At 41.7% G+C, this 19,327-nt stretch overlaps 1 protein-coding gene across 1 annotated transcript; it reads right to left on the bottom strand.

Moving 5' to 3' along the window:
• Window positions 1–917: 917 nt before the first annotated feature.
• Window positions 918–6,093, bottom strand: LOC139421632 (immunoglobulin lambda-1 light chain-like). The gene is made up of 4 exons (XM_071172699.1): window positions 6,054–6,093; window positions 5,621–5,951; window positions 2,309–2,346; window positions 918–1,652 (listed from the first exon to the last, which is right to left on the bottom strand). The coding sequence occupies exons 1-4, from the start codon at window positions 6,091–6,093 to the stop codon at window positions 1,321–1,323; spliced, it is 741 nt and encodes a 246-aa protein (XP_071028800.1). The 3' UTR covers window positions 918–1,320.
• Between the last annotated feature and the right edge of the window lie 13,234 nt (window positions 6,094–19,327).

The raw sequence follows: 19,327 nt of genomic DNA, 5'->3' as shown, positions 1-19,327 counted from the left end.
AATGCTGAAATGAGTCCAACATGTAATGTTAATACTAGAGAACAGTTTAAACCATGTAATAATGACAGCTTCAAACTCTCTCAACATTGGCCTGGAGGCCGGGGTTCTAGTCTGATATACCTGTAACGTTGGTATAAAGGGATTGGGACACAGGTGCAGGAATGTGTAATAGTTTTTCAAATTCCTATCCAAATTACAGCGTGCCATGTACAGGCACAGGGACGAAGACCAAACAAACACCTATACAAAACCCAGGGTTGAAACCCTAACAAACACCCAGGGTTGGAAACCCTAACAAAAGAGCGAGGAGCACTTTGAATAAATACACAGGCGCTCAATGATACCACACGGGATGACACCCGTAATCTGCACAATACACGCACAGAAGCCAAAACTACACAGCACAGCTCCTCACACGAACCAACAGACATTGTAACAATAATTGACAGCCCAATGGTGAACCAAAGGGCAAACATACAATTACTAATCATTGGGAAATGGGCACCAGGTGTGGTTAATCAACAGTTCTGGAGGGAACCGTGACAATACCTGGATGCTTCTCTTTCTCTCAGCCTAAATTCTGTAACTTTCTCTCCCTCCTCAGTGTCTCCAAGGGTCCCTGGTTCCACATCCCTCCATCCTCTTCCATCTTGGTTCAATAGTTTCCAGATTCCACCTCATTCAGTGCTGTGAACAGTTCTGCCTACATTTCCATCATAATAACAGGCTCTTCAATGTAAGGCTACAGTCAACTGTTAGGTCATCTCTGGTTGGTCAGAATCCTTGTTATGATAATAAACCTGGTAAGGATTCTGGGCTCCTCTGTCTTGGTTCAATTTAAACAGTCATTATCCAGATTAAATCATGTAGAGCTGCTAACACTGATGTTCATCAACATGCTCAAAAACAAACACTTGTTCTTTAGAATGTTCTTTATTTAATATCCACAATACAGCAAAGCTCTAACTATTCCTCTATTAATCATTAGTAATTCAACTCATTTCACAATAGTAGAGAGATCTAGTCATCATGACAGTGTTTCAGATGTTATGTTCTAGAGAACATGATGCTGGTACAGTGAATGCATCAATAGTAACTTGTAATGAGAAACAACTATTTGACATTACATTGGTTATTGTCCTACTATTCACTGCTGCATTCAGACTTCAGCCCAACACCATCCATGTTGTTAGGATTTTAACTTCTATATTTAACAGCAAAGATCAACACATCACTTAACAGTTCTAATGAAATAACAGCTGCACTCATTCTGAAGCATTAACAAACTACCAGTTGTATTGATTGTCTGAAACTATTGATTTACAGACTGCAACTAGTCTTTCTGATCTCTTTCTCAGAGAATGTTGACCCCAACGACACTTTACATGTGAACACCACGTCCTTGTCCCAGTCTGCAGTCTGAATGGTCAGATAGCTGCTGATCCTGAAGGTGTTGTCTGGTTGCTGCTCAGCAGGGCTGGTAGAAACATCTTCTGTCACTGATTCACCGCTAGACATCCAGCTGACATCTGCCAACCCCTTGGATCTCTGAGACAGGTCACTAGTCAGACACACCAGTGTTGCTCTGCTGGACTTGAGGTCTTCAGTGGATGGAGGGAACAGAGTCACAGCAGGTGTAGCCAGATCTCCATCTGTAGAAAGTAGTCAACGGATGGGATGAGAACAAAACACTTTGGATACCAGTTTATATTTCAGTACATGTTGGTTTCATTACCAAAACACCCTGCGTTAAGAGCAATTAAATAGAGAACTGCTTTTCATGATGTTTACAATGATAGAATGAATTATACAGTGTTAAGGTGTTAAAATGAGAGACAGAGCAATTTATTAAGACATTACATCACCGTTCTGGAAGACTAAAAGGCTAAAAGATGAACGAAATGTGGACATTTTAAATGTAAAATACAAATAATTCACAAGCAAATGGGATTTAAAAAAAATATATAAATATTTGTCTCAGATATTGAGCTGGATAACATTTCTGAAGATGAAAGATCTCCTTTACATTGAGTTATATAGACAACAGAAACACAAGATGAGAATGATAAAACATGAACAGAGCAGACCAGCCAGAGACATTAACACTGTCATCAAACTGTTTCATAAGTCATTTACAAACAACATACGAGACAGGATTAAAGCAGGTGCAAAATATTAAATCAGTGAATATAAATGAAATTTTATTAAATAAATATTTAAAAAAAAAAATATATATATATATATCTGACCAGCAGTATATTAGAAACAAAACCTATTCTGTAGATTAAAACATTAGAAGGGTACTCACCAGTAACAATGAGCTTGGTTCCTGGTCCGAATACCACAGTAATTCAGTTTGTTTACACAGCCGTACAATAACCTCCTCACGCTCTACTGGGAGGACAGGAACTGAAACATCCCATCCAGACAGAGCTTCACTCTCACTAATGAGAAGACAGGAACTGAACCATCCCATTCAGACAGAGCTTCACTCTCTCTACTGAGAGGACAGGAACTGAAACATCCCATTCAGACAGAGCTTCACTCTCACTACTGAGAGGACAGGAACTGAAACATCCCATTCAGACAGAGCTTCACTCTCTACTGAGAGGACAGGAACTGAAACATCCCATTCAGACAGAGCTTCACTCTCACTACTGAGAGGACAGGAACTGAAACATCCCATTCAGACAGAGCTTCACTCTCTCTACTGAGACGACAGGAACTGAACCATCCCATTCAGACAGAGCTTCACTCTCACTACTGAGAGGACAGGAACTGAACCATCCCATTCAGACAGAGCTTCACTCTCTCTACTGAGAGGACAGGAACTGAAACATCCCATTCATACAGAGCTTCACTCTCTCTACTGAGAGGACAGGAACTGAAACATCCCATTCAGACAGAGCTTCACTCTCACTACTGAGAGGACAGGAACTGAAACATCCCATTAAGATAGAGCTTCACTCTCACTACTGAGAGGACAGGAACTGAAACATCCCATTCAGACAGAGCTTCACTCTCTCTACTGAGAGGACAGGAACTGAAACATCCCATTCAGACAGAGCTTCACTCTCACTACTGAGAGGACAGGAACTGAAACATCCCATTCAGACTGAGCATCACTCTCACTACTGAGAGGACAGGAACTGAACCATCCCATTCAGACAGAGCTTCACTCTCACTACTGAGAGGACAGGAACTGAACCATCCCATTCAGACAGAGCTTCACTCTCTCTACTGAGAGGACAGGAACTGAAACATCCCATTCAGACAGAGCTTCACTCTCTCTACTGAGAGGACAGGAACTGAAACATCCCATTCAGACAGAGCATCACTCTCTCTACTGAGAGGACTGGAACTGAACCATCCCATTCAGACAGAGCTTCACTCTCTCGACTGAGAGGACAGGAACTGAAACATCCCATTCAGACAGAGCATCACTCTCTCTACTGAGAGGACAGGAACTGAAACATCCCATCCAGACAGAGCTTCACTCTCTCTACTGAGAGGACAGGAACTGAAACATCCCATTCAGACAGAGCTTCACTCTCTCTACAAACATCTCAGGCTTTTCTAGAGTTTCTCTCTATGAAGTAACAGTATATAGTAAAGCATCATATTCTGCTGTTTGTGTCTGGTCCTTTTGAATCCATCAGTTAGAGCACTATCCATATGATGCAGGATTGACCTGATGGTGATGATGATGAGTATATGATGATGATGATGATGATGATGATGATATGATGATGATGATTACGTCAAGAATGGCTAAATCTCTTTTCACAATCGTTTTATAATCTTGTTGACATGGTTCATCCATTTCCAGATCTCCCATTGTGTCATGTATATATTGTTATAATAATCACTGACCAACTGCTGTTTCTTAGAGTTCACCCCTCTACCACGCAGCAGAAGCGAGTGTATTTGGGGAGGAGGTTTTTGTCATAGTGTATGTCACTGTGATGCCCAATCACCAACAGAGTAGTCTTTTGTTTTACAGTAATACACTGCTGAGTCTTCCTCCTCCACATTATTAATAATCAAACTATAATCAGATATAGACTAATGATTAGATGTGAATTTAGGAGAGGAGTTAAGAGGTCCATTTATAGTAGTACCACTGTAAAACAAACTGAGGAACTCCTCCTTGAACCTGTTTATACCAATGAGCAATATTATCAACAGTCCCCAGGTTACAGTCCATAGTGGCCATCTCTCCTTTCCTCACTGTTATTACAGACTGACTATCATGGAGGTTATCTGATACATGGAGTCTTCTGTTAGGACTGAACCTTCTGGAATATCACTTTATCATTCATGCTTTGTGACAACTAGGTGTAATTGTTAATGACAACATTCTACTAAATGTGTGAAGGGTTTTGTGTAAAACACAAGCATGGAATGTTCTCCTCCTGCAGACACACTGGTTCAGGATGACTTGACATTCAGTTAGTGTCTATATTCAGAACATCTGAAAGCAGAAGTGAGTGTGTTTGGTGAGGAGGTTTTTGTCATGGTGTATATCACTGTGATACGTACTCTTTAACAGAGTCATCATATGTATTACAGTAATACACTGCTGAGTCTGTCTCCTCCACAGTGTTAATAATCAAACGATAATCTGATTTAGACTGATGATTAGATGTGAATTTAGGAGAGGAGAAACCAGAGCCATAGGTAGGAGCACTATTAGGGTGGTAGAAAAATAAAACAAACTGAGGAACTCCTCCTGGAACCTGTTTATACCAACGAGCAGCACTATTCTGAACAGTCCCCAGGTTACAGTCCAGAGTGGCCGTGTCTCCTTTCCTCACTGTCACAACAGGAGGCTTCTGTGTCACCACAGTCACACCACTGACACCTGGGAAATAAGAAGATGACATGTAGTAAAGAGAAACATACAGACTCATTATTAATAAACCAGGAAGTAAAACATCCAGGAAGTCAGACTCCTTACATGTTAGAGCAGTGATGAGAGTGCAGAGTGTCCCCAGCATGTTGTCAGTGTGAGGTGTGAACGGCCCTTACTGTCCAGCTGAGAGATGAGCAGGGTTGGAGTGTGAGGAGAGGAGAGACTGCAGGACCCACCTATAAGGAGACAGACATGGAGGACCAGAGGGAGGGGCCTCTACATCTCAGCCTATCAGCTTCTGAGTAGATGGACTCCTGATTAATGTAAATGACTGTTTACTTAAAATCAGCATGTCATAATATAGATAATAACATAATGATAATAATATCTGGACCTGATGGTGGGGTTCTGAACTAACAGTACATCACTAAATTCCTGTTGATGTAATATGTCTCTACTGTAAACCAGGGGACTGACTATCATGGAGGTTATCTGATACATGGAGTCTTCTGTTAGGACTGAACCTTCTGGAATATCACTTTATCATTCATGCTTTGTGACAACTAGGTGTAGTTGTTAATGACAACATTCTACTAAATGTGTGAAGGGTTTTGTGTAAAACACAAGCATGGAATGTTATCCTACTGCAGACACACTGGTTCAGGATGACTTGACATTCAGTTAGTGTCTATATTCAGAACATCTGAAAGCAGAAGTGAGTGTGTTTGGTGAGGAGGTTTTTGTCATGGTGTATATCACTGTGATACGATCTCTTCAACAGAGTCGTCCCATGTCTGACAGTAATACACTGCTGAGTCTGCCTCCTCCACATTACTGATTATAAACTGATAATCTTTATCAGACGTGGCTTTAGATGTGAAACGATCAGAGGAGAAACCAGATCCATATTCATCAGGAGAGTCGAGTGTATAGTGATACTTTAACACATACTGAGGAGCTCCTCCTGGAACCTGTTTATACCAGATTGCATAATAACTTTCATCTTTGGTGATGTCACAGTGAAAAGTGGCAGTCCCCTTTGTACTGACAGTCAGTACTGAAGGTGTCTGTGTCACTGCTTTCTGGCAACTGACATCTGTGGGAATAAAGCACAGAATTTACGACACGTTATCATACATGAATGTACAACTTCTTTTGACTTCTTTAGAATCAGAATGAACGAACAGTAAATCCTTACATGTTAGAGCAGTGATGAGAGTGCAGAGTGTCCCCAGCATGTTGTCAGTGTGTGGTGTGAACGACCCTTACTGTCCAGCTGAGAGATGAGCAGGGTTGGAGTGTGAGGAGAGGAGAGGCTGCAGGACCCACCTATAAGGGACCAGAGGGAGGGGCCTCTACAATCACTAGCTACTCTCATAGTTGATTGACATGTCTGGGGGTTAACAGACTTCCACAATTCCAATAATACTATTATAATTATTGATATTTACTGTAAACACACTGACCTACAAGTCACTGTAAATGTGTCCCAACTATTTAACTAAAGGGCCTGTATGATAAACTAATTCAAATCTATTTGTTCTGCTTTTGACTCTGCACCATTCTCTCCCCCTACCCTCATCACAGCTCCATTATATAATCCATGATGTTTATATTAATCACCACATATCCTCTACCCTCCTCCATTATATAATCTATGATGTTTATATTAATCACCACATATCCTCTACCCTCCGCCATTATATAATCTATGATGTTTATATTAATCACCACATATCCTCTACCCTCCTCCATTATATAATCCATGATGTTTATATTAATCACTACATATCCTCTAACCTCTTCCATTATATAATCTATGATGTTTATATTAATCACCACATATCCTCTACCCTCCTCCATTATATAATCCATGATGTTTATATTAATCACTACATATCCTCTACCCTCCTCCATTATATAATCCATGATGTTTATATTAATCACTACATATCCTCTACCCTCCTCCATTATATAATCCATGACGTTAATATGAATCCCCACAGAGGTCGGAGGTCAGAGATAAAGTAGAAAGTTTCTCAGTCCCCCGCTCAGAGCAGGTCTACGAAGCGGCTGTGGAAGCCTTTATTGTGCACTCCTTTTGACCGGAGCCCATTTGTCCTTTGTCAAAAGTGGTGCACTATAAAGGGAATACAGGGCCATTTGGGACACAACCTCAGTTTCAGTTTACTTCTCTGGGCACCTGCAGATCTCCCTTCTCCCCCAACATACAGTTCTGAGAGGAGATAAAAAATAACCTCATAATTTACATGAAGATATAAATAAGGAGAGGAGGAGGGGAGGAGGAGGAGGGGGGGAAGCAGGTGTGTCCTGGGGGAGAAAGGGAGCAACACATCACTGCCTGTAAATCAGTGTCAGATCTAGAACACGACCCTGGTGAATGACTCTGATAACTAGAGATAGTAGACATGAAACCATCAGTTTTTGGGGGGATTGGACGGAAGGAAGGCCCCGTGAAACTAGGTGGGACCGAAACCAGTGGTGTTACTAGCACAAACTGGGCCTGCTGTAGAGTAGGTCTATCCTTAGTCATTATTGATGGTCTTATGTCCTCCTCTGGTGGACGTTGACAGAACTGCACTCTCTATTCTGATCACTGATGCATATTGTAAAACATAACGTGGCACTGAGTGTAGAAAACATTAAGAACACCTACCTGATATTGAGTTGAATCTTACAAGGTCATAGTTCTCATTCATGCTGAAAATGATACTGAGTCCAACATCTAATGTTAATACTAGACAGTTTAAACCATGTAATAATGGCAGACAGGGGTGCAAATTGTCCCCCCCCCCCCCCCCCCCACATTCTGAAATAAAAATTTGGTCCTCACTAGTTTTATCGTTGCAATGTGATACAAAAAGCCGTCGACCAGCATGGGAGATTTGAGCATAGTTCAGTGTGTATATTTTGAGCTCTTTCACCGAGTTGTAAAAGCAAGCAGAGCAGAAACTGGCTACTATTTAGTTGACTGATGTAGCTGGCAAGGTAACAACTGATTAACTTAACAGAACAAAAGTAAACTCGTGTTTATTCGCAGTGCTGAGCTAGTATTGTAAACGACATGTTTCATCCCCTCTCGACTGAGGTGAATGAATAAGCTAAGCTAGCGAGTAGCTACCACAGCCAGGTCAGTTCTAGCCTCTAGTTATCTGTCAGATGGCGATATAAGGTAGCTATTATTACAATTGAACAGCTGTTTTTTATATGGAAATATTTTGTAGCCTTTGTTTTGTATCGTTTCAGAAGTATATTAAGTTAGCAAACTTTCGCCAGGTGATGTCAAAGCTAGCACATTGGATCTGGGCCGATTCCGGCTGAGAGTCGAGGCACTCGGCTGAGAGTCAGACTCGGCAGTATTACTTATGGCTAGGATGCGGCGATTGAGCTCGTGCCGATTGGGGTGTGAGTTATCTGGCCCAAATGTTTTACTTGGGCTCGGGCCAATTCCGGTGAGAGTTATCTGGCCCAAATGTACAGTGGGGCAAAAAAGCATTTAGTCAGCCACCAATTGTGCAAGTTCTCCCACTTAAAAAGATGAGAGAGGCCTGTAATTTTCATCATAGGTACTCTAAATACTTTTTTGCCCCACTGTATATATTACTATCAAATGTATATATTACTATCTGGCCCAAATGAATATATCACTTGGGGCTCGTAAATCCTTGTAAACAAGAATTTGTTCTTAAGCAAAAATATATTAAAGAACTACTTAAGCAGTTTTTTGGGGTACTTGTGTCTATACTTTACTATTTATATTTTTGACAACTTTTACTTTTACTTCACTATATTCCGGAAGAAAATTTTTCCATCACTGCAGCCTACTCTATTTCAATGAGACCACACATACTAGCTGCACTTGAACTCTCACACCCAACTAGGAGAAGTAGGCTACGGAAGTTGAAGCAGTGAATTCTGAGTGTGTGAAAAAAAATGGTGCTTTTCATACAATAGGTAGGCTAATGCATTGAAAGCAGAAAGGACCGTTTCCAAATAATCTGTGGGACAACTCAAATATTTTCATCCCAAAGATGTCTGTCTTACTGCCCGCTCCCGCCTGCAGCATGAAAAATGCAGACCGTGAAGCAATGATCTCTGAAAGGACCTCAGGTCCTGCAGGCATCCCGCAGGAACACAGCCATCTAGTGCAGTCAGTACACAACACTATGCTGATCATGTCTTAGCAGGATCAGATGGTGACAGGGGTCCCTGCAGGGTCAAACAGTCAGGGAAGACCAGTCTACAGACCACTACATATCCTCTACCCTCCTCCATTATATAATCCATGATGTTTATATTAATCACCACATATCCTCTACCCTCCTCCATTATATAATCCATGATGTTTATATTAATCACCACATATCCTCTACCCTCTATTATATAATCCATGATGTTTATATTAATTACTACATATCCTCTACCCTCCTCCATTATATAATTCATTATGTTTATATTAATCACTATATATCCTCTACCCTCCTCCATTATATAATCCATGATGTTTATATTAATCACTACATATCCTCTACCCTCTATTATATAATCCATGATGTTTATATTAATTGCTACATATCCTCTACCCTCCTCCATTATATAATCCATGATGTTTATATTAATCACCACATATCCTCTACCCTCCATTATATAATCCATGATGTTTATATCCTCCATTATATAATCCATGATGTTTATATTAATCACCACATATCCTCTACCCTCCTCCATTATATAATCCATGATGTTGATATTAATCACCACATATCCTCTACCCTCCTCCATTATATAATCCATGATGTTTATATTAATCACTACATATCCTCTACCCTCCTCCATTATATAATCCATGATGTTTATATTAATCACTACATATCCTCTACCCTACTCCATTATATAATCCATGATGTTTATATTAATCACCACATATCCTCTACCCTCCATTATATAATCCATGATGTTTATATCCTCCATTATATAATCCATGATGTTGATATTAATCACTACATATCCTCTACCCTCCTCCATTATATAATCCATGATGTTTATATTAATTACTACATATCCTCTACCCTCCATTATATAATCCATGATGTTTATATTAATCACTACATATCCTCTACCCTCCTCCATTATATAATCCATGATGTTTATATTAATTACTACATATCCTTTACCCTCCTCCATTATATAATCCATGATGTTTATATTAATCACTACATATCCTCTACCCTCCATTATATAATCAATGATGTTTATATTAATCACCACATATCCTCTACCCTCCTCCATTATATAATCCATGATGTTTATATTAATCACTACATATCCTCTACCCTCTATTATATAATCCATGATGTTTATATTAATTACTACATATCCTCTACCCTCCTCCATTATATAATCCATGATGTTTATATTAATCACTACATATCCTCTACCCTCCTCCATTATATAATCCATGACGTTAATTTGAATCCCCACAGAGGTCGGAGGTCAGAGATAAAGTAGAACGTTTCTCAGTCCCCCGCTCAGAGCAGGTCTACGAAGCGGCTGTGGAAGCCTTTATTGTGCACTCCTTTTGACCGGAGCCCATTTGTCCTTTGTCAAAAGTGGTGCACTATAAAGGGAATACAGGGCCATTTGGGACACAACCTCAGTTTCAGTTTACTTCTCTGGGCACCTGCAGATCTCCCTTCTCCCCCAACATACAGTTCTGAGAGGAGATAAAAAATAACCTCTTAATTTACATGAAGATATAAATAAGGAGAGGAGGAGGGGAGGAGGAGGAGGGGGGGAAGCAGGTGTGTCCTGGGGGAGAAAGGGAGCAACACATCACTGTGTTGTAACTCAGTGTCAGATCTAGAACACGACCCTGGTGAATGACTCTGATAACTAGAGATAGTAGACATGAAACCATCAGTTTTTGGGGGGATTGGACGGAAGGAAGGCCCCGTGAAACTAGGTGGGACCGAAACCAGTGGTGTTACTAGCACAAACTGGGCCTGCTGTAGAGTAGGTCTATCCTTAGTCATTATTGATGGTCTTATGTCCTCCTCTGGTGGACGTTGACAGAACTGCACTCTCTATTCTGATCACTGATGCATATTGTAAAACATAACGTGGCACTGAGTGTAGAAAACATTAAGAACACCTACCTGATATTGAGTTGAATCTTACAAGGTCATAGTTCTCATTCATGCTGAAAATGATACTGAGTCCAACATCTAATGTTAATACTAGACAGTTTAAACCATGTAATAATGGCAGACAGGGGTGCAACTTGTCCACCCCCCCCACACATTCTGAAATAAAAATTTGGTCCTCACTAGTTTTATCGTTGCAATGTGATACAAAAAGCCGTCGACCAGCATGGGAGATTTGAGCATAGTTCAGTGTGTATATTTTGAGCTCTTTCACCGACTTGTAAAAGCAAGCAGAGCAGAAACTGGCTACTATTTAGTTGACTGATGTAGCTGGAAAGGTAACAACTGATTAACTTAACAGAACAAAAGTAAACTCGTGTTTATTCGCAGTGCTGAGCTAGTATTGTAAACGACATGTTTCATCCCCTCTCGACTGAGGTGAATGAATAAGCTAAGCTAGCGAGTAGCTACCACAGCCAGGTCAGTTCTAGCCTCTAGTTATCTGTCAGATGGCGATATAAGGTAGCTATTATTACAATTGAACAGCTGTTTTTTATATGGAAATATTTTGTAGCCTTTGTTTTGTATCGTTTCAGAAGTATATTAAGTTAGCAAACTTTCGCCAGGTGATGTCAAAGCTAGCACATTGGATCTGGGCCGATTCCGGCTGAGAGTCGAGGCACTCGGCTGAGAGTCAGACTCGGCAGTATTACTTATGGCTAGGATGCGGCGATTGAGCTCGTGCCGATTGGGGTGTGAGTTATCTGGCCCAAATGTTTTACTTGGGCTCGGGCCAATTCCGGTGAGAGTTATCTGGCCCAAATGTACAGTGGGGCAAAAAAGCATTTAGTCAGCCACCAATTGTGCAAGTTCTCCCACTTAAAAAGATGAGAGAGGCCTGTAATTTTCATCATAGGTACTCTAAATACTTTTTTGCCCCACTGTATATATTACTATCAAATGTATATATTACTATCTGGCCCAAATGAATATATCACTTGGGGCTCGTAAATCCTTGTAAACAAGAATTTGTTCTTAAGCAAAAATATATTAAAGAACTACTTAAGCAGTTTTTTGGGGTACTTGTGTCTATACTTTACTATTTATATTTTTGACAACTTTTACTTTTACTTCACTATATTCCGGAAGAAAATTTTTCCATCACTGCAGCCTACTCTATTTCAATGAGACCACACATACTAGCTGCACTTGAACTCTCACACCCAACTAGGAGAAGTAGGCTACGGAAGTTGAAGCAGTGAATTCTGAGTGTGTGAAAAAAAATGGTGCTTTTCATACAATAGGTAGGCTAATGCATTGAAAGCAGAAAGGACCGTTTCCAAATAATCTGTGGGACAACTCAAATATTTTCATCCCAAAGATGTCTGTCTTACTGCCCGCTCCCGCCTGCAGCATGAAAAATGCAGACCGTGAAGCAATGATCTCTGAAAGGACCTCAGGTCCTGCAGGCATCCCGCAGGAGCACAGCCATCTAGTGCAGTCAGTACACAACACTATGCTGATCATGTCTTAGCAGGATCAGATGGTGACAGGGGTCCCAGCAGGGTCAAACAGTCAGTACACAACACTATGCTGATCATGTCTTAGCAGGATCAGATGGTGACAGGGGTCCCTGCAGGGTCAAACAGTCAGGGAAGACCAGTCTACAAAGCTCAGGTGAATTTTGCATTATATTCAGTGAATGATAAAAACTTCCATCTTGAATTGATGGGTAGTAGCAACAGTAGCTACGGGACAACAGCTTAAGTTTAAAGCTACAGTCTGGAATCTGGGAATAATGGTCATTTCAATTATTGAACCATTGATTCTATTCTTGGATAATATAATGTATAAATGTACACCAAGGTAATTCTCATTTTAGAGGATCAGATAGTGGTCTCAGCAGGGTCAGGCAGCCAGGGAAGACCAGTCTGTGGCGGAGGTGAGGTGAATTTTATTCTCTTTATCCAGCTAAAATTAGACAAGCCAGATGCTTCTGACAAACCTCCAAGTTTATTTCCAAACTGTATCAAGGGTTGATAGAGGCTTTTCCGGATGACACAAAACATGTTAAACAAACATGTGAGGAAGACCTGCGAGATGATATTGATGATGATGACTGGATACAGATATGTGTGAATGCCCCATCAGGTTCATATCATCTCAGACATTCATATCATCTCAGACATACATATCATCTCAGACATACATCTCAGACATTCATATCATCTCAGACATGCATATCATCTCAGACATACATCTCAGACATTCATATCATCTCAGACATTCCAAGGCTGGCTGAATTCTGGCAAAGCGCATGTTCTTTTATCTCAACATGTCTACAGATTCTCCCTTCTTCCTGTTTTTGTTTGCTTGGAAATGTTGATACTGGAGACTGTTATCATAAGAAACTGTGTAACCTAGAATTTATAGTGGCAAAAAAAATGCAATGCCATTAATTGGAAGGTTGGTTATCCTCCCACAATGTCAAGTTATGTACATTATCAATGGATTTGATTTAAGATTAAGGGCATACAATGCAACTTTCATACGTTCTGTCTGGATGCCTTATTTGGAACACTGTACGACAAAAGGAGTCTGTATTGAAAACATGCCCAAGTCAGGTGAGATATCTATTTAGGCAATCCCTAGCTGCTGGGCTGCTCAGTCCTGGCCCTGGGGGTCGGCCTTGGCCAAATACACATGAAACCAAAAATGTACAGTTGAAGTCGGAAGTTTATATACACTTAGGTTGGAGTCATTAAAACTTGTTTTTCCAACCACCACAAATTTCTTGTTAACAAACTATAGTTTTGGCAAATCGGTTAGGACATCTACTTTGTGCATGACACAAGTCATTTTTCCAACAATTGTTTACAGACAATTTATTTCACTTATAATTCACTGTATCACAATTCCAGTGGGTCAGAAGTTTACATACACTAAGTTGACTGTGCCTTTAAACAGCTTGGAAAATTCCAGAAATTATGTCATGACTTTAGAAGCTTCTGACATCATTTGAGTCGATTGGAGGTGTACCTGTGGATGTATTTCAAGGCCTCAGTGTATCTTTACTTGACATAATGGGAAAATCAAAAGAAATCAGCCAAGACCTCAGAAATAAAAATCTGGTTCATCCTTGGGAGCAATTTCCAAACGCCTAAAGGTACCACGTTCATCTGTACAAACATTAGTTCGCAAGTATAAACACCATGAGACCACACAGCCGCCATACCGCTCAGGAAGGAGACGCATTCTGTCTCCTAGAGATTAATGTACTTTGTTGCGAAAAGTGCAAACCAATCCCACTTGGGATTGGCTTCATGAGGACGGAACAACATGTGGATATGTTGAGGCAACATCTCAAGACATCAGTCAGGAAGTTAAAGCTTGGTCGCAAATGGGTCTTCCAAATGGACAATGACCCCAAGCATACTTCCAAAGTTGTGGCAAAATGGCTTAAGGACAACAAATTCAAGGTATTGGAGTGGCCATCACAAAGCCCTGACCTCAGTCCTATAGAAAATTTGTGGGCAGAACTGAAAAAGCGTGTGGGAGCAAGGCCTACAAACCTGACTCAGTTACACCAGCTCTGTCAGGAGGAATCTGCCAAAATTCACCCAACTTATTGTGAGAAACTTGTGGAAGGCTACCAGAAACGTTTGACCCAAGTTAAACAATTTAAAGGCAATGCTACCAAATACTAATTGAGTGTATGTAAACTTCTGACCCACTGGGAATGTGATGAAAGTAATAAAAGCTGAAATAAATAATTCTCTCTACTACTATTCTGACATTTCACATTCTTAAAATAAAGTGGTGATCCTAACTGATCTAAGATAGGGATTTTTTACTAGGATTAAATGTCAGGAATTGTGAAAAACTGATTTGAAATGTAGTTGGCTAAGGTGTATGTAAACTTCTGACTTCAACTGTATGTTTCACTAAGATCCTAAAGCTGAGTGGGGTGTGTTGGGTTGGGGCGCTACAGGGCTGTGGACCCCTAAGGGCAGGACAGGGTGACTCAGCTATATTGTGTGCAAGTAAAAATAACTCTACAGTACTATTAGTCCTACAATATGAATTTTATTCTCTATTTCGGTTAGGCCAGGGTGTGACTAGGTTGGGCATTCTAGTTTCTTTATTTCTATGTTTTTCTATTTCTATGTTTTGGCTGGGTGTGGTTCTCAATCAGGGAACAGCGGTCTATCGTTGTCTCTGATTGGGAATTATACTTAGGTAGCCTTTTTCTCTTTTGTTATTGTGGGTAGTTGACTTTGTTAATGGCATTATTGCCCAAGTTGAGCGTCACGGTCGTTTTTCTTGTTTTGTTGGCGACATTCTAAATAAAAGAAATGTAAGCTCATCACGCTGCGTTTTGGTCCGGTCATTTCCACCCCGACGACTGCCATGACAGAGGGTGTACTGTTTCTGTGTGTTAATGTGTAGGTGTGTTTTCATTCAACTTTTGTTTTCCAAACCTTTCCCTTGAGACATAAAAAGAAGATGGGAAAGAGTTGAGTTACTGATCAGACTGGTGGGGGTTGGGCGTGTAGGCTGGGCGGTCTGGCTGGGCGGTCTGGCTGGGCGGTCTGGCTGGGCGGTCTGGCTGGACGGTCTGGCTGGACGGTCTGGCTGGGCGGTCTGGCTGGGCGGTCTGGCTGCTTGGGCTGGCTGGGCGGTCTGGCTGGGCGGTCTGGCTGGGCGGTCTGGCTGGACGGTCTGGCTGGGCGGTCTGGCTGGGCGGTCTGGCTGGGCGGTCTGGCTGGGCGGTCTGGCTGGACGGTCTGGCTGGGCGGTCTGGCTGGGCGGTCTGGCTGGGCGGTCTGGCTGGGCGGTCTGGCTGGGCAATCTGGCTGGGCGGTCTGGCTGGGCGGTCTGGCTGGGCGGTCTGGCTGGGCGGTCTGGCTGGACGGTCTGGCTGGGCGGTCTGGCTGGACGGTCTGGCTGGGCGGTCTGGCTGGGCGGTCTGGCTGCTTGGGCTGGCTGGGCGGTCTGGCTGGGCGGTCTGGCTGGGCGGTCTGGCTGGGCGGTCTGGCTGGGCGGTCTGGCTGGACGGTCTGGCTGGACGGTCTGGCTGGGCGGTCTGGCTGGGCGGTCTGGCTGCTTGGGCTGGCTGGGCGGTCTGGCTGGGCGGTCTGGCTGGGCGGTCTGGCTGGGCGGTCTGGCTGGGCGGTCTGGCTGGACGGTCTGGCTGGGCGGTCTGGCTGGACGGTCTGGCTGGGCGGTCTGGCTGGGCGGTCTGGCTGGGCGGTCTGGCTGCTTGGGCTGGCTGGGCGGTCTGGCTGGGCGGTCTGGCTGCTTGGGCTGGCTGGGCGGTCTGGCTGGGCGGTCTGGCTGGGCGGTCTGGCTGGGCGGTCTGGCTGGGCGGTCTGGCTGGGCGGTCTGGCTGAAATGTGATATAGAGGATGTCTGAAAGACAATCTTTGTCTTTGTACTTTATTTGTAAGAGTTGTTCATTTGTTAGAATAGTGGTTAAAGTGGCAACACAATATTGATTATGGAGTTATCATGGATCTAGTGGTCTCATTAATCACAAACATATTTAATCATCTCTTAGCTTTTTGACCTGGCGTTTTTGCTTTCTTTTTGTTGTTCTAAATAGACGGCTAGAAGTTCCATGGGCCATATTAGATTGTGTAGAAATGCAGGAAATGTGCTTTAGATGCACCAAAAAATGGGAGGACCCCCAGACTCCCTGCCAAGTTATGCTCCCCACTGCAAATAGCCCTGCTGGATCATTTAAAAGCCAATCGATCAATTTTCTCATAATACTCTTAGAACATGTACAATATGTAGAATCTATGAGAATAGAAAGGTTCAGAACTTTTGTGAAACGTCACGTTACAGCTGAAAATCAAAACTGGATGATGTTCAGAGATAGATTGGTGTTGAGTGGAGCTGAAGGATGAGACCAATTATTAAATAAGGTAACTATTGTAAAATACACTGTGTCCATAAAATGTATTTGGTATGTATACGCTGGAAGTACAAGCCTAAGTGTTGTTGTCCATTATTTTACTCCAATTAGGGGAGAGGTGGGAGGGTTAGGGGAAAAAATATAAAATAGATATATTTATGCCTCCCCCTTCTAAAACCAAAGTTGCACCTCTGATGCAGGCCATGGAAGAACTGGAACATGTTCATCTTCCAGGACCTGTGTACAGATCCTTGCGACATGGGGCCGTGCATCATCATGCTGAAACATGAGGTGATGGCGGCAGATTAATGGCACGTCAGGTCTCAGGATCTCATCACGGTATCTCTGTGCATTCAAATTGCCACAGATAAAATGCAAATGTGTTCGTTGTTCATAGCTTATGCCTGCCCATAACATAACCCCACCGCCACCATGGGGCACTCTGTTTACAACGTTGACATCAGCAAACCACTCGTCCACAAGATGCCATGTCTGTCATCTGCCTGGTACAGTTGAAACCGGGATTAATCCGTGAAGAGCACACTTCTCCAGCGTGCCAGTGGCCATCTGTGAGCATTTGCCCGCAGATGAGCTTCCCTGAGACGGTCTCTGACGGTTTGTGCAGAAATTCTTTGGTTGTGCAATCCCACCGTTTCATCAGTTGTTCGGATGGATGGTGTCAGCTTATCCTGCAGGTGAAGAAGCCGGATGTAGAGGTCCTTGGTTGGCGTGGTTACACGTGGTCTGTAGTTGTGAGGCCAGCTGGACGTACTGCTTTATTCTCTAAAACAATGTTGGAGGCGGCTTATGAGAAATTAACATTAAATTCTCTCATAACAGCTCTGATGGACATTCCTGCAGTCAGCATGCCAATTGCACACTCCCTCAAAATTTGAGACATCTGTCGCGTTGTGCCATGTGACAAAACTGTACATTTTAGATTGGCCTTCTATTGTCCCCAGCACAAGGTGCACCTATGTAATTGTTGTTTAATCAGCTACATATATATGCCACACCTGTCCTTAGCAAAAGAGAAATGCTCACTAAAAGGGATGTAAACAAATTTGTGCACAACATTTGAGAGAAATAACTTTTTGTGCATATAGATAATTTCTGGGATTTTTTATTTCAGCTCATAAAACATGGGACCAACACTTTACATCTTGCATTTATAGTTTGCTCGGTGTATGATGACAGAATAGTGAATATTATAATGTGATAACTAAATGCACAGTATCACTTCCTGAAGCTGCTTGCGTGCAACGTCACAAGGGTATGAACTTACGCAGGAGTCGTCATTGTAGACAACTAGTAACCTAGCAGGCATAAAATAATTGCCAGAGCGGCGTTTGTGTCTTGCTGGTCTTTATGTGACAAAATGAACTGGTGGGGAGGTTCTCTTCGGTCCTGTTGAACCAATCCAGTAAATGTGGAGTAGTTAATATGGAGTGTTGCTTTGTTAATGTCCAAAAGAGGAAATCACGTCACATGATCTCTTTTCATTTCCCCTGAATGTTTCTGACCCCACAGAGGGTGTTGTACCAGAGATGATAGAGAAAGGAGATTCACTGAAAACACACTACTAAGATACAGCTACGACCCCATTGAAGTTGACATTTTACATGGTTATGGTCTGTGTGTGTGTGATCATAAAAGCTTATTTTTCAACTGAATGAGTCCCATTTCTATGTACTGTACACAACCCCTATTACTGTACTCCATTTACTGTACTGTCATACTCTGATCAGTATTAAAACATTTCCACCTCTCTTCTTTCATCTATTACTGTACTGTCATACTCTGATCAGTATTAAAACATTTCCACCTCTCTTCTTTCATCTATTACTGTACTGTCATATTGTGATCAGTATTAAAACATTTACACCTCTCTTCTTCCATCTATTACTGTACTGTCATATTCTGATCAGTATTAAAACATTTACACCTCTCTTCTTCCATCTATTACTGTACTGTCATATTCTGATCAATATTAAAACATTTACACCTCTCTTCTTCAATCTATTACTGTACTGTCATATTGTGATCAGTATTAAAACATTTAAACCTCTCTTCTTCCATCTATTACTGTACTGTCACATTGTGATCAATATTAAAACATTTCCACCTCTCTTCTTTCATCTATTACTGTACTGTCATATTGTGATCAATATTAAAACATTTACACCTCTCTTCTTTCATCTGGTTGATTAGTCACATGTACATTTCATTCAGTGGAATTTAGTTTATACAGAAACAAGATTGTTGTGTCAAGAATTTGAAAAATAAACAGTCTACAGACAACAATATTTCCAAACACCAAGAAGTCCAATAACAAGAAGATCAATGATTTCTAAATTAAAACAAGTGTTACAACACAATGTGGTGATT

This window comes from Oncorhynchus clarkii, chromosome 12, assembly GCF_045791955.1.
Source record: "Oncorhynchus clarkii lewisi isolate Uvic-CL-2024 chromosome 12, UVic_Ocla_1.0, whole genome shotgun sequence".
Taxonomy (NCBI): Eukaryota; Metazoa; Chordata; class Actinopteri; order Salmoniformes; family Salmonidae; genus Oncorhynchus; species Oncorhynchus clarkii.
This window is presented reverse-complemented; position numbering and strand designations above follow the sequence as displayed.

Bases quoted from the DNA above. Each gene is read 5' to 3' on its own strand.
- LOC139421632 (XM_071172699.1), bottom strand. From the start codon at position 6,093: ATGCTGGGGACACTCTGCACTCTCATCACTGCTCTAACAT. The intron at 2,347-5,620 runs ATCACAGTGATA...AAACTGAATTAC, and splicing joins GACTCTGTTGAAGAGATCGT to TGTGGTATTCGGACCAGGAA. The intron at 1,653-2,308 runs GTGAGTACCCTT...TACTTTCTACAG, and splicing joins AACCAAGCTCATTGTTACTG to ATGGAGATCTGGCTACACCT.